The 13795-nt window shown below is 37.2% G+C and overlaps 1 protein-coding gene across 1 annotated transcript in view; it reads left to right on the forward strand.

Annotated features, from left to right (window-relative positions):
- MALRD1 (MAM and LDL receptor class A domain containing 1) overlaps window positions 1-13795 on the forward strand; it is a 910872-nt gene that overhangs the window by 654955 nt on the left and 242122 nt on the right. The window contains 1 exon segment of the mRNA XM_043967510.1: window positions 7183-7311. Within this exon segment, the coding sequence (XP_043823445.1) occupies window positions 7183-7311 (129 nt within the window).

Raw genomic sequence — 13795 nt, forward strand, 5'->3', positions numbered from 1 at the left:
GAGAGAGGGCACTAACAGCTAAGGAGATAAGAAAAGACTTCACGTCAAAAAGAAACTAGAGGAAGTCAAGGATTATGGTAGAAGTTTGTTCAATCCAGTTTCAAGGTCAATTCCCTCATTCATTCCACAAATAAATAGTAAGTACTATGCAAGAAACCCATGAAGAATCTACCTTGAAGGTGCTCACATCCCAATGAGGATCATGAGAACAAGTCTCCTCCACCTGCTTCTAGATATTTCTTCAGATTTTTTCCCACTGTGGCTGAAACCAGTGTTCAGAACTAGGTTAGGCCAGTGCTTATGTAGTCAGGTACCTGGAGGCACCTGTCTAAAGTAAGGAATTCAGCAAGTGACTATCAACATCAGTTTCTGGCTTGTAATCCTTGTGTTTATTTGACTCTTTATCTTCTTTAATCAATCAAGACTTTTTAAAGTAGTTTTATGTTCCAGGAACTGTGCAAGTTTCTGCAGATACAGACACAAAAAAGTAAAGTAAGCATTGTTATTGTAGAAGTTATAATTGAACAAAGGGGATACAATGTCTGTGTGTTCCCCACACGTGTTGTAGGTATGACTCTACACTCAGTACCGTCTTAATGCAGGTTCAATGTTAGGACAAAATGGCACACTCACAAATCACAACAAAGGAAGTTTGCTTTGCCTTAACACATCCAGCATACTTAAGAAGGAAGCTTAGCTTCCCTGGCTTTGGCCTCCCTGGTCTCCATCTGGAAACATCATCTGATTGGTCCGTCAGTCATCAGGGCATGGCCATTCACATGATCTCAAGAATCTCTGAAGTCTGAGAAGCCCTGAAAACATGCAGCCGGGACCTTTTATGCCCCCAGACTTGGAGGTTGCATTAAGAAGTTGAGGTAAAGCAGGTTGTGTTTACTAGGAGGAATCTTTGTCAGGATCAGGGAAGCTAGTTTAGCAAACTGCTGTTCTTATCAAAATGTGTTTATATTAAATTGATATCAAGGAAGTAAGGTTTAGAGGAGGCTCTAGTAGCTGGAGGATCAGGAAAGGCTTCTAGGAGCTGATGCCTGAGTCCAGGGATATCAAGATACTGACAAGAGGTAAACAATTCTTCTCAACTAGTTCAAAGGCAAGGAGATAAGAGATTGAATGTCAAATCTGATAGTGGAAGGGAAGGAGAGAAATAAGTAAGAATGCTGGAAAGGTAGGTTTGGGTCACATTATGGAGGGCTTGAAATGACAAAAGGATAAGTTTATATTTTATCTGAGAGATAATAAGGAACCACTAAAAGTCATTGAGTAGAGTAATGTCATTTGACCTACGCTTTAGGAAAATCCTTTTGGCAGCTATATAGAAAGGACGTGAAGCTGTGAGACCAATTAGGAGACTGTTGCAATGTTCCAGGAAAGGAGTTATGAGACCCTGAACCAGCTCAATGTCTTTGGAAGCATAGCAAAGGAATCACATCCAAGAGATGCTGTGGAGATAGAGATGACAAGATTCTACCCAGTCCTAATGATAATTTGTCCACTGTCTTTCTAAGCCAACCCTTTGTAACCGTTTCCATCATCAGCCTGATTGACCAGATTTGAATCAGTCTGCCCGAATTATTGTACCAATTTATGACTTGGTCTCTTTAATTCCAGCCTTTCCTGATATAACAGACCTACAAACCCCTCCTTGCTTTTTCTTCCTCTTTTTCCTCCCTTGAAAGATTTGTTTATGCAATCAAAACAAATTAAGTACTTCCAGTCTGCAGAGTACTCTGCCAGGCACAATTGGAGATATAAATATTAAATAAGATATAATCCATGTCCTCACAGAGCTTACAGTCTAGTTTGAGAAAAAGCTGTTAACTCTTAGGTATTTTGATGGATTTCTGATCTCATTGTGGTTATTTCCCTCAGCAAGTGAAGATTACATCCCTCTTTGTTCCTATGTACTCTGATCCCCTCTCCCCATAAATGCTCTACTCAGGATCTCCCTATTCTTTGGAAGGCCTTTCTCTAGCTTTCTTGAAACCAAAACAACATTGGTAGCAATAATTTAAAATAAAAGGTGCTAAGTACAAAAGGGTGTTTACAGATTGTCCACCTTTGCTCAGAGAACGAAACACAAAGCTGACAAGGCAGCTAATTATTTGGGGATTCAGTCACTGGCAGTCCCATGGACTTACTGCCTTATTGGGGATAAATAGCCAGCATAGCTACTATGGAGAAATGGGGAAGGGAGAAAGGTCCCCTCCCCCTGCCCTGTTGGAAGTCAAGACAAGAGCTGGCAGAGTCCTTAATGATAGGCTTAGAAAAGTGGATCCCCAGTGAGCCATATATAATGGGAGAGGCAGGAATATATAGTGGATAGAGACAACCTCAAGGACAAATCCCATCTCTGGCATGTACTAGCTGTGTAACCCTAGGTATATAACTCCCCCCATTTTAGAGAACTCTCTAAGTGTAAGTAATAATAATAATAATATTTATGTGGAATTTACTACATGGCAGGCATGATGCAAAGTGCATTAATATTATCTCAATTGATCCTCATAACAACCCTAGGGAATAAGTGCTATTATTATCCTCATTTATATTATATATTATATAATTATATATTATATGAAGAAACTGAGGCATATACAGGTTAAATGACTTGCCCAGGGTCACAGCTAGTAAGTACCCAAAGTTGGATTTGAACTCAGTTCTTCCTGACAAGAGACCCAATCCTCTGTCCATTGTACCTCCTACCTGCCATGGATTATTATGGGGTATTTCCTTACCCAACATTTTCCATAATGTTATTTTCAGCAGGAAATATTTATTTTCCTGCATCAGCCCATTAGCATCATTGCTCTTTAAATTCTTTCAGTGTCCTTTTAGTTTCACATTTACTGGGGAAGTTTACCCTGAGCAACATTAATAAAATATTCTACTTTACGCATATTTAAAAGAGCCAAAGAACAGATTAGTCAAATTGGCCTCTATTCCCCTCTTCCAGGGTAATTATGCAACTTTCCTTCCTGGAACATAGAAAAATATAAATACTCTCAAATACAGAGATGTTCATGTAAAATAAGGTCACCTTGCTGTCCTGAGTTAATTGTACATTTCACATTGGTGTTAACTATAATGTATATGGCAAGAGCCCTCAATGAACATGTGCACACTTAGTTCTTTATTTTCATGGTGCTCCTAGGTTGAATCCTTGGTGATGCTTCAGTTGTGATGCCTTATACTTCTTTATTTAGATGAAAAGCTATTTGTAGGGGATTTCTGGGAACTAGGCTATTTTCCTTAGTAGATCCTGGGAAAGAATCCAGTACTTAGGAAAATACACGTGTGAACGTTCAGTCATCAAGCCTTTTTGCAAATGAACACTTTTCGCCTTTTCCAGCATTGGCCAAAGTACTCCTTGCTCCAGGCATCTTCACTTCAGGATGATAATTGCCTATATGGAGGAAGTATTTCTGGACTTCATTAATTTGTTGAAGTTAATGAAGCACATATTTTAAATGGAAGTCACTGAAACTCTTAAGCACTTATGGTTATCGTGAGTTGCTTGTACCTTGATGGAAGACCCACTCTCACTTTGTGGCCTTTCATATCCTCTCTTACCCAATTCCATCATTTGCAAAATGGGAATGATAGTATTATTCTTTATAAGCATTATAGAAGGAAAAAAAGAGGAAAGGATTGTAAATTATATTTTAGAAAGAAAAGGATCCATTTGTAACATTTTAAGTGAATTTTAGAAGCCAACAATTCATAATAGAACCAGATGCATCATTCAATATTGGTGTCATGACAGATAGCTCAGGGCAATCCATCATGCTTACTACAAAATACCTTGAGTACTAAGAATGTTAAAAAAGTTGGGTTTTGTATATGAAGTAATTTTAATGATAGTTCCTATTGCCTTAAAGGCTTTCCTGGGAGCAGCTAGGTGGCCCAGTGGAAAAAGCACCAGCCCTGGATTCAGGAGGACCTGAGTTCAAATCCAGCCTCAGACACTTGACACTTACTAGCTGTGTGACCCTGGGCAAGTCACTTGACCCTCATTGGCACACACAAAAAAAAAAGAAAAGAAAAGAAAAAGGAAAAAAGGCTTTCCTTTATCCATGGGGACTTTTAAGTCACTGCAACCATCACAATAGCATGCATAGATTTGAGAGGAGTATTGCTTTGTTTTGATTATAATCATAGCAAGGCTTAAATAGGTTAGCATATACCTGAATTGCAGGTTTTTGGAATGAACATCCATTTAGTCTGAGGATAAGAAAGAGATTGGAAAATAGGTACTCATCATCACCAAAAAATACAAAGGGTGTCAGTAGAGACATGCTAGTCCAACCCAAACCTGATAAGGAAAACTACCTACATCATACCTAACAAGGTTCATGTAGTCTTTGCTTAAAGACATCCAGAGTAGGAGTCTACTACTTTCCAAGGCACTACTTCTTGTCCTGATTTTCAGTAGTTGTGGTTGTTATAATGTCTTTCCTTTCTTTAGACCTGTCTGTCTCCTTTGCAATATCCACCCATTTTTACCTTCTGTGTAAAGTCAAACTTAAACCCTCTTTCATATGACAGACTGTAAGATCCTTGAAGACAACTAACCTTTCAATTAGTCTGCTTCTGGTACTGCACTAATTGCTAAAAGTTCCTTCACACACTCATCACTCCCAACTTGTCTTCTCTTCTCCAGATGCAACATCCTCATTTTCTAAAACTTCATCTGCCATGACCGTGATCACTTTCCCCATTCTGTTTACCACCCCTAGGCATTGTCCAAGTTATCAATTTCTGCCCTAAGATGTGGTGACCACAAGTGAACCCCATATCTGTCTAGGGCAGGGTACAACAGGACCATTGACTCATTATTCCTAGAAGTTTTGTCACTCAATGCAACCTACTATCACACCAGCTGTTGGGCTGTCATATCATAACTCTTGACTCATAATGTGCTTGCTCACTTTCCCTTAAAACTTCCAGATATTTTTGTGGCAAACTAAAGCCTAATAATTCCATTTCGGTCTTGGGAGACAGCTTTTCTGAATCCAAATGTAAAACTGCATTTACATTCTTTATTATTAAATTTCAACCTCATTAGATTTGGCACAATATTCTGGCCTCTAAAGAACTTTTGGATGCTGACTTTTCCAATAAATTCTACTCCTCTCATTTTACAAACAAGCAATAGGAGACCCAGAGACGTAATGGGATTTGTTCAAAGTTAACCCATTTCTAGACACTGACAGAACTAGGAATAAAGTCCAGGCCTCTTGATACCCAGTCAAATACTCTATCCATTACATGGCTTTTAGTAAGGATTGTAGGGAAACCCTGTCTTTTTATTGAATCAAGTCTTTGAACTTTTATTACATAGTCTCCCCGCTTCCATGGGACCCACTACAGATCCTAAGCATACAATTCAATTAAGACTTTACTGATTGCCATCACCCCTGTATCCTCAATACATAGTTGCATAGAAGAACAAAAGGAAAGATTAAGTAGAGCCAATAGAATTTCATTGTGGAACATAAGGACATGACTAAATAATGACACCAGTTTTTTTACCTAGAAGAATATCACTAATGGCATTTGAGTTATGCCTATATGATATGAATCAGCAGAGACTCAAGAGGAAAGCTGGTGTTATGAAAGACTGAGATTAGCACTCCCTCTTCCCTTTTATCTGCTACACGACTGATTCTGCATATCTGTCCAACTGACAAAGTAGAAAAATAGTTGTAATAATTTCAAAATAATGTTAACTCATATTAACTTTGATATGAGAAGACATTTCCACCACAACCCTTGGCAGAGGTGTGTGTCCCATGGGTACTTTACATTGCACAAATTTTCAAACCTGTCCAATTGTATTGATCGTCTATGCTAGTTTTTTCCTCTTTTTTTTTTCCTTTTTTCAGTCTAAAAGTACCACGTGTTATTTGGAATGATTCTCTGGTAGAGGAGGGATACTGAAAGATCTTAGTTATATAAAAAACAAAAGGACATCAATAAAAAATCACTTATAATATGCACAGGCTTGATCATGATCGATGTAGCAGAAAGGAATTATGACAAAGAGAACAGGATGGGATAACCTCATATGAGCTTCTGTTAGTAACTGCGCATAATATGAAATTCAACCAAAGTAAAATGCTGAAATGAAATAGGTCCGAGGACCTGGGTTTGAATACCATCTGTGTTCCCTTTTACCTGTGTAACCTTGGATAAGTCACTTAAATTCCCCGGGCTTCAACTTCTTCATCTGTAAATGAGGGGGTTAAACTAAATGAAGTGAGATACCCTTAGGTAGTACAGTAGAGTCAGAGTCAAGAAGACATGACTTCAGATTTAGCCTCAGACACTTACTAGCTCTTTCACCCTGGACAAGTCACTTATCCTTTATTTGCCTCAGTTTTCTCAATTATAAAAGGGGATAATAATAGTACCTACATCACAGGGTTGCTGTGAGGGTCAAATGAAATATTTCTAAAGCACTTAGCACAATGCGTGGTACCTAGTAGGTACTATATAAATGATTATAGAAATTATAGATCTAAGTCTATGGTACTATGATTCCATGAGGAGTATACTTTGATTTAATTAAAGTATTGACTTAAACAGTTGTAAAAGGCAGTCACATGTACTGGATAGAGAGTTGGTCTTAGAGTCAGAAAGAACTAGTTCACATCCCATCTCTGTCACACATCAGTATGATCCTAGACAAATCAGGCCCCTAGACAATGTTCTAAGATCATAAATTGCACACCTGATTCAAAAGAGGATAGCTCTTCTTCCTCATCCAGGATTCCCCTATACTTATGATGGGGCAGCTAAGTGGTTCTGGAAGATGTGAGTTCAAATCTGGCCTCAAAGGCTTAAGACTTACTAGTTATATAACCCTGGGCAAGTCGCTTAATCCCAATTCCTTTAAAACATCCAGGGCCATCTCTAGTAGTCCTGATGAATATCTTGCCACTGAACTCAGATAGCTCTGGAGGAGAAAGTGAGATTGGTGACCTTGCACAGCCCTCCCTCACTTAAATCCAATTCAGTGCAATCACCTCCCAATGCTATGGTCTTCTTTGAGAACCAATGACAAACAGCAACACCGGTAAAGTCACAAGTCTTTTCCTTATCCCAGTTTGCACCCTTTTTCCTATGTCTGTCCTATTGACTTGAATATCCTGTTGGTTTCAGTTGGAGAAAAATCTGAGATCTGCCCAGAAGCTACAGATTTCATGTGTCAAGACAAGAAGTGTATTGAATACCATCTGGTTTGTGACTACAAGGCTGACTGCATGGATCAGTCTGATGAAGCTGATTGCAGTGAGTACTTCTCTCCAGTTTAACTTAATCACTTATATGGAATGTATGCTCATGATAAGTGCCACTGTCTGAAGGGATTTATATAATTGTCATAACCTTCTAGCTTGCTTATGGGCTTGGGCAAACCAAAAGATTTCCCACAACCCCTCTATATGTCATTTTCGACTATTTACCATATAGTGGGCACCAGCCATGCTAGATTATTTCCAAATCTTAACTGTTTAAACTGAAGCAGTTGAATAAAGCCTGCAAAAGGCTGAATAGGCATTGAAAAATCACTAGACCTCTCTTTTTTCTCATTATTTATTTTGATATGCCCTAAACCACATGTTTAGCTGGAACTGATGTTTAGGAGATTAACTAAATAACAGATTAGCTAGTATTTCTCATTACATAGGATATTATGTTTTGTTAGAGAGCCAAAAAAGAAAGATCTATTTAGAGTTTCTTAATTGTTGTTATTGAACATACTTAAATCATCTTAAGGAGCAGCTACATGTCTCAGTGAATGCCAGGAAAACATCTTCCTGGGTGCAAATCTGGCCTCAGACATTTAATAGCTGGGTGACTCTGGGAAAGTCACTTATCCCTGTTTGCTTTAATTTCCTCATTAGTAAAATGAACTGGTGAAGGAAATGGCAATCTTCTTTAGTATCTCTGCCAAAAAAAACCCAAATGGGGTCATGAAGGGTTGATACTACCATAGCAACAACATCATCTTAGATGATTTCTTAGCAATTCACATTAATTTTAGTGCCCAAAGGGGCAAGTTAAAAAATACTAACAAGAATGTTTTAGATCATCATAATAAAGTGGATAGAGCCTTGGGTCTAGATTCAGGCAACTTGGTATCACATTCTATCTCTAAGACTTAGTATTTGTGGGAAGTGACTTATTCTACCTGGGCTTTAATATTCTCTTCCATTAAATGAGATGTTTCAACTAGAATGCTGTTTAGACCTCTTCCAGCTACAAATCCATGATTCCCCAAACTTTCCTTCCATTCAGATCATATTGACCTACTTTCAATCAGACCGGGGATGACAGATTGCCCATTTATTTCCAAATCTCAAATCCTTATGTGAAAGAGATTTCAAATGAACCAAACATTCTTTACATTAAAAACGGTTTCTTAACCTGGAATCCATGAACTTTTAAAAAATGAACAGCTGTCTCTTAATATAATTGGTTTCCTTTATAATTCTTTTATTTTACTACATCAATGAAAAGCATTTTTTTTCAGAAAAAAACTTTGTAGCCTTCATAAGAATGTCAAAGGGATCTATGACACACAAAAATATTAAGATTACTTGTTTTCCAAATTAGTCTCATAACTTTTGAATGTAAAAGCAATGGTTCACATTCTCTTAGAGCATTTAAAGTTCCTAACAAAAGCATGCATTTTCTTTTTTCTTTAAAATCTGATTCTTCCAATCACACCAAAGCTGGAAGCAACAGGGACTACTCATGGCTTGATCCCACTGCTGATTGGATCTTTGCCCAGCTCTATTTGCACCCTGTGCTATTTTTCCCTTCCTTAGATAACCTGATGTACTGTCCCCCTTTCCCACCTTCCTATCCACAGCCCCTGCCACTTCTCAGGTCTCATTGCATTGATGCTAAAATTAGACACCTTATTTGAACAGTCTCCTAAAGCTTATTATTCCCTGACTGAAGATAACCATCAGCCTTAACCTCTTCAATAGCTGGGATTAAAAGTATCTTTTCCCACCTCCTGGTATATATTTAATTTGATAAAACTTAGACTTATTAAGTGCCTACCATGTGCCAAGCAATGTGGCACATATTAAAGTTACCAAGATTGAATAAAAAGTGTCCCTACCTTCAAAGAGCTTATTTTCTCAGGAGAAGAGGAAGAGGAAGGGAAGCCACAATAGATAAAGATAAATAGATGTGTGTGTGTGTGTGTGTGTGTGTGTGTGTGTGTGTGAGTGTGTAGAGGAGTACTAAGAATCTGGGATATTAGGAAAAGTCCCTTTTGGAAGGTGACATTTGAACAGTCTTGAAGGAAATTTGGAGTCCCAAGAAGATGTCATTTTATTTAATTTTACTTTTTTTAAAGTATATTTATATTTAAAGTATAGTAATTAATTCCTGCCAAATGGAAACATGTGGTATGAATTTGACCCCTTGGAGAAATTCATTATTTGCACTAATTGGGACCTAGCTGTAATTACCACTGGGTCTTATAAGACTTCTCCAGAACTTTGGGAATGACATAAGCATTAGTTCTATCAAGATACAAATACAGGAAACACTTCATATCATGAGCCAGTTTGAAAAATAGTAATAAAGAAGTCAAAACTTGGGGAAAATTTATGAAAACTTGCCTAGCACTGGAATTTGAGCAGAGCACCATTTACTATTCAAAAGGTCTTGAGAAGCCAGTCTGAAAGGTGCTCAGATGGAATTGATCACTGTCGATAAATTATTCTTCTAGTTTACTGCTCAAAAGCATATCTCTCCATTATATCTCCATGACCACCTTGCTTCTTTATCAGTCCATGTTGTTAGGACTATCTTTTCTTCAATTACAGGTCTATTTAAAAATAGAGGGGGCAGGGGGCGGCTACGTGGCGCAGTGGATAAAGCACCAGCCCTGGATTCAGGAGTACCTGAGTTCAAATCCACACTTACTAGCTGTATGACCCTGGGCAAGTCACTTAACTCCCATTGCCCTGCAAAAAAAAAACAAACAAACAAACAAACAAAAAAAAAATAGAGGGGGCAGCTAGGTGGTGCAGTGGATAAAGCACCAGCCCTAGATTCAGGAGGTTCTGAGTTCAAATCCAGCCTCAGACACTTGACACTTACAAGCTGTGTGACCCTGGGCAAGTCACTTGACCCTCATTGCCCCTCAATAAATAAATAAAATTTAAAAAATAATAATTAAAAAAAACATATACATAAAACACCAAAGAGTGTTTTAATTGATATAATGGATATGAAAACATGGAGCTTATTTAATTTTGGAGATATTAGGATTAAATACTTGAAATTTAATAATTTTTGATGCAGAATTATTTTGATTTGTAGAGGATGGGTATTTAGTCCCAGGGGATCTGTATGGTGGTAATAGCTGAACATTAAAGATTTGTATGAATCATTGGGTCATTTAAGGAGAAAGAATAATATACATTGGTGACAGAAATTATATTTTACTGAAATTTTTTAAGAGAGGTAGTGTGGATTAGTTGATAAGGAGCTGAGCTAAATCAGAAATATATGAATTCCATACCAGCTTTGCTGTGCTACTCTAGCTGTGTGGCCTTGGGCAGGTATCTTAAACTCTTAGTGACCCTTGCCAATCTCTACAATTTCAAGTGGCAAAGCATCAGGTTCCAGTTTGTGTTGATAGTTTTCTAACTGTAGGGTGCTCAAGTCAATGATATCTATAGTCCAGACCAAATAACTCTGGAAAAAAAATATGTATACATATCTATGTATATATACACAGATGTGTATATATGTTTATATGCAAATGTATACATGTGTATGTATTATACTGTAAAAGGAAGCCATAGTAAACTATAATAGCTCATCTTCACCTAGGAAGAAGTAATAATCCAAGATTTCTACTTCTTCAGAAGTGATTGCTTAAGTGACCTTTGTCATCCCTTCATCTCCCTGGATATTAGAATCCCTACTTTTAATGAAGTAGGGAGTTTTAAATGTGGCCTTTGAGGTCACTCAAGATCTTTGATGCTATTTTAGTACTTCCTCTGGGCTTACTCTCTTAACTTACACTTAATATAATAGTATGAGGTCACCATGAGGTAATGGTTATTAGCCCCATCAAAGTTCTAGGGAAAACATGGGAGGTTTGGTGCTTTCCAGTACTGCTGATCAGTAGCCCCCACTAATGTGATCTCCATTATTATTTATCCAGTTGAATTCTATTAGTTTTTAGAAAATTGATATCCTGAGGAGGTATAGAAAGATTTAAAAAAAATAAACAATCCTTTCAAAGTCTCCCCTTGCCCAACAAGGTGCCAAGGAAGTTAAGGATAAAATGCTATAGAAGTGAAGCATATATGTCAAGAACACATGCGCCCAAGGGGTATCTTCTTATTTCTTGCTCTGGAAATTGTTTCATTCCTTTATGGAGGCCCATTTCCTGTAACCTTAATTTCACAGCAGTCCTTTCCTCTTTTGCTTCTGGAACAGGAGAATGAAAGACAGGCAGGCCATATAGATTCACTCATTTGTAGCCCAGCACCTCGTGAGTCATCAATTCTTCTTGTTATTCAGTCAATTGGAAGATTTTTTTGTCATTACATAGTATTACCATCACACAGGGTCACCATACAATGGTTACTTAGTCACATGTGGCTGTTAATAGGCTTTGGAGGTCCATATATTTTATTAGAACAAAAAAGAAATATCTGGGCATGTTGTGCACAATCAGCTACTACAAAAGTCAAAACTTAGTATTCCTTAAGGATTTGTCCATTCCCCTTTCTAAGCTCTTTCTTTCTTTTTTTTTTTTTTTTTTTGGTGAGGCAATTGGGGTTAAGTGACTTGCCGAGGGTCACGCAGCTATTAAGTGTTAAGTGTCTGAGGCTGGATTTGAACCCAGGTCCTCCTGAATCCAGGGCCGGTGCTCTATCCACTGTGCCACCTAGCTGCCCCCCCTAAGCTCTTTTCATATAATAAGACATTAACTTTCAAAAAGAAGTCTACTTTTTCAGGCTAATGAAAATAGTCCATGATTTTAAAATAATTTTGATTCTTGTCCACTTCATTGCTATATATTTTGTAAATTCATTTTCAAAGTGGTATACTAAAATCATGTGCTACTTTCTTAAAACAAATTTTAAAAACCCAGTGTGAACCTTTGACATAAATGATATTCACCTATTTTTCATTCAGGAGTAGGATTCTTTGAAAATAAAAATAATCTGTGGCTGTCACAGATGAAATTTTTATCATTTTCAACTGAAATAGTAAACTTAACCCCAGATCTGATTAATGGGAGAGATGAGGAGATTCTGAGCTTCCCATTTCTAAACCTCACACTGAAGATGTTTCTGCCACCAGTTAGAAAAAATGAAATCACCAAAGGGCAACATCATACCAAAGGGGAAAAGAACAATGTCAGTAATGTCTTAAAGACATTGGTTTTAGCCAAGATCCAACAAGCTAATTCCTTGAAAAAAAAATTCCTTTGCTTTTCAAGCATCTCTTTGTCCCTATCAAGAAGCAAATCTAATTATTATGTGTTTAGTGATTAAAATAAGTGCCTCAGCAACCAAACAGTCCCATTTGAATGGTCATACTGTCTTTGAGTTGAAAAGGACCCAAAAAGTCCATCTCGGCCAGCTACCATCAGAACATTCTCTTTAACAAGTAGTAATTGAAAATTACCAAGGAAGAAGAACTCACTGCTATACAAGACATCCCATTTTGCTTTTGTCTGGTCCTGATCATTAGAAGTTTTACCTTACTTTGATTTTCCATCTGCCACTCTACTTTGATTTGCTCCTAGCTCAGTCTTTTTAAGCATGCTATGTCTCCCCTAATACTTCACTTCAGCCTAAACAATTTCTAGTTCCATCAAATGATCTGCATTTGGCATTGCTTCTAGTCCTCTTAAGCAGTCTAATCTTGCCTTTGAATATGTTCCAATCTGTCAATGTCCTTAAAATAAGATACTTAGAATGCAATGTGATGCTCCAGACTTGCTCACGTTTTGTACTTATAAATGAGAAAGAATGAATGTGTGTGTAGATAAACATGCATACACATATTTACAAAAACATGCATGTATCAAAAAATTCATATTATACATGCACATGTGAATATATGTGCATTTATATATGAAGATTAATATTATATATAGATATTTTTATATCCATCTGTAATCTAAGGCTTTTAACAAAGGTGGTATAAAATATTAGCTGTAGTTCATATTTTGTTACTCATTCCAAAAACAACAACAACAAACACCAGTTGCTTAGACTGATAAATTTTGTATTTGGACTTATTATACATCATCACATAGAACGTTCTTTTCATATTTATTGAAACAAAAATTTATGTCTAGGGTACTATTCATTATTCCTTTTACCTTAGCATTAATTGTGACACTTAATAAGAATATCGTTGTGTTTATTATGTTGTCCCACATTATGCTCTCCTCAAGATAGTTGAATCATAGAGCCAAAGGGGACTTCAAAGACGATGTAACCCTGCTCTTCTTTTATGGACAAGGAAATGGGTGGGGTGGGGGGGGCTATCGAGGTATAGTAATTGCCAATTATATATGACTTCAGTATTTTCCAAGCATTTTATATGTTCATTTGTTCATTTAAGCCTCATATCAATCCAGGTAGGTGGCTACTATAGTTATTACTCTCGCCACCATTTTATAGATCAGGAAACTGAGGCCAAGAGACTTTAATTCACTTGCCCAGGATCATATAGTTAGTAAGTTTTGTAGGCAGAATTTGAATCCAAGTTG

This window comes from Dromiciops gliroides, chromosome 5, assembly GCF_019393635.1.
Source record: "Dromiciops gliroides isolate mDroGli1 chromosome 5, mDroGli1.pri, whole genome shotgun sequence".
NCBI classification, from domain to species: domain Eukaryota; kingdom Metazoa; phylum Chordata; class Mammalia; order Microbiotheria; family Microbiotheriidae; genus Dromiciops; species Dromiciops gliroides.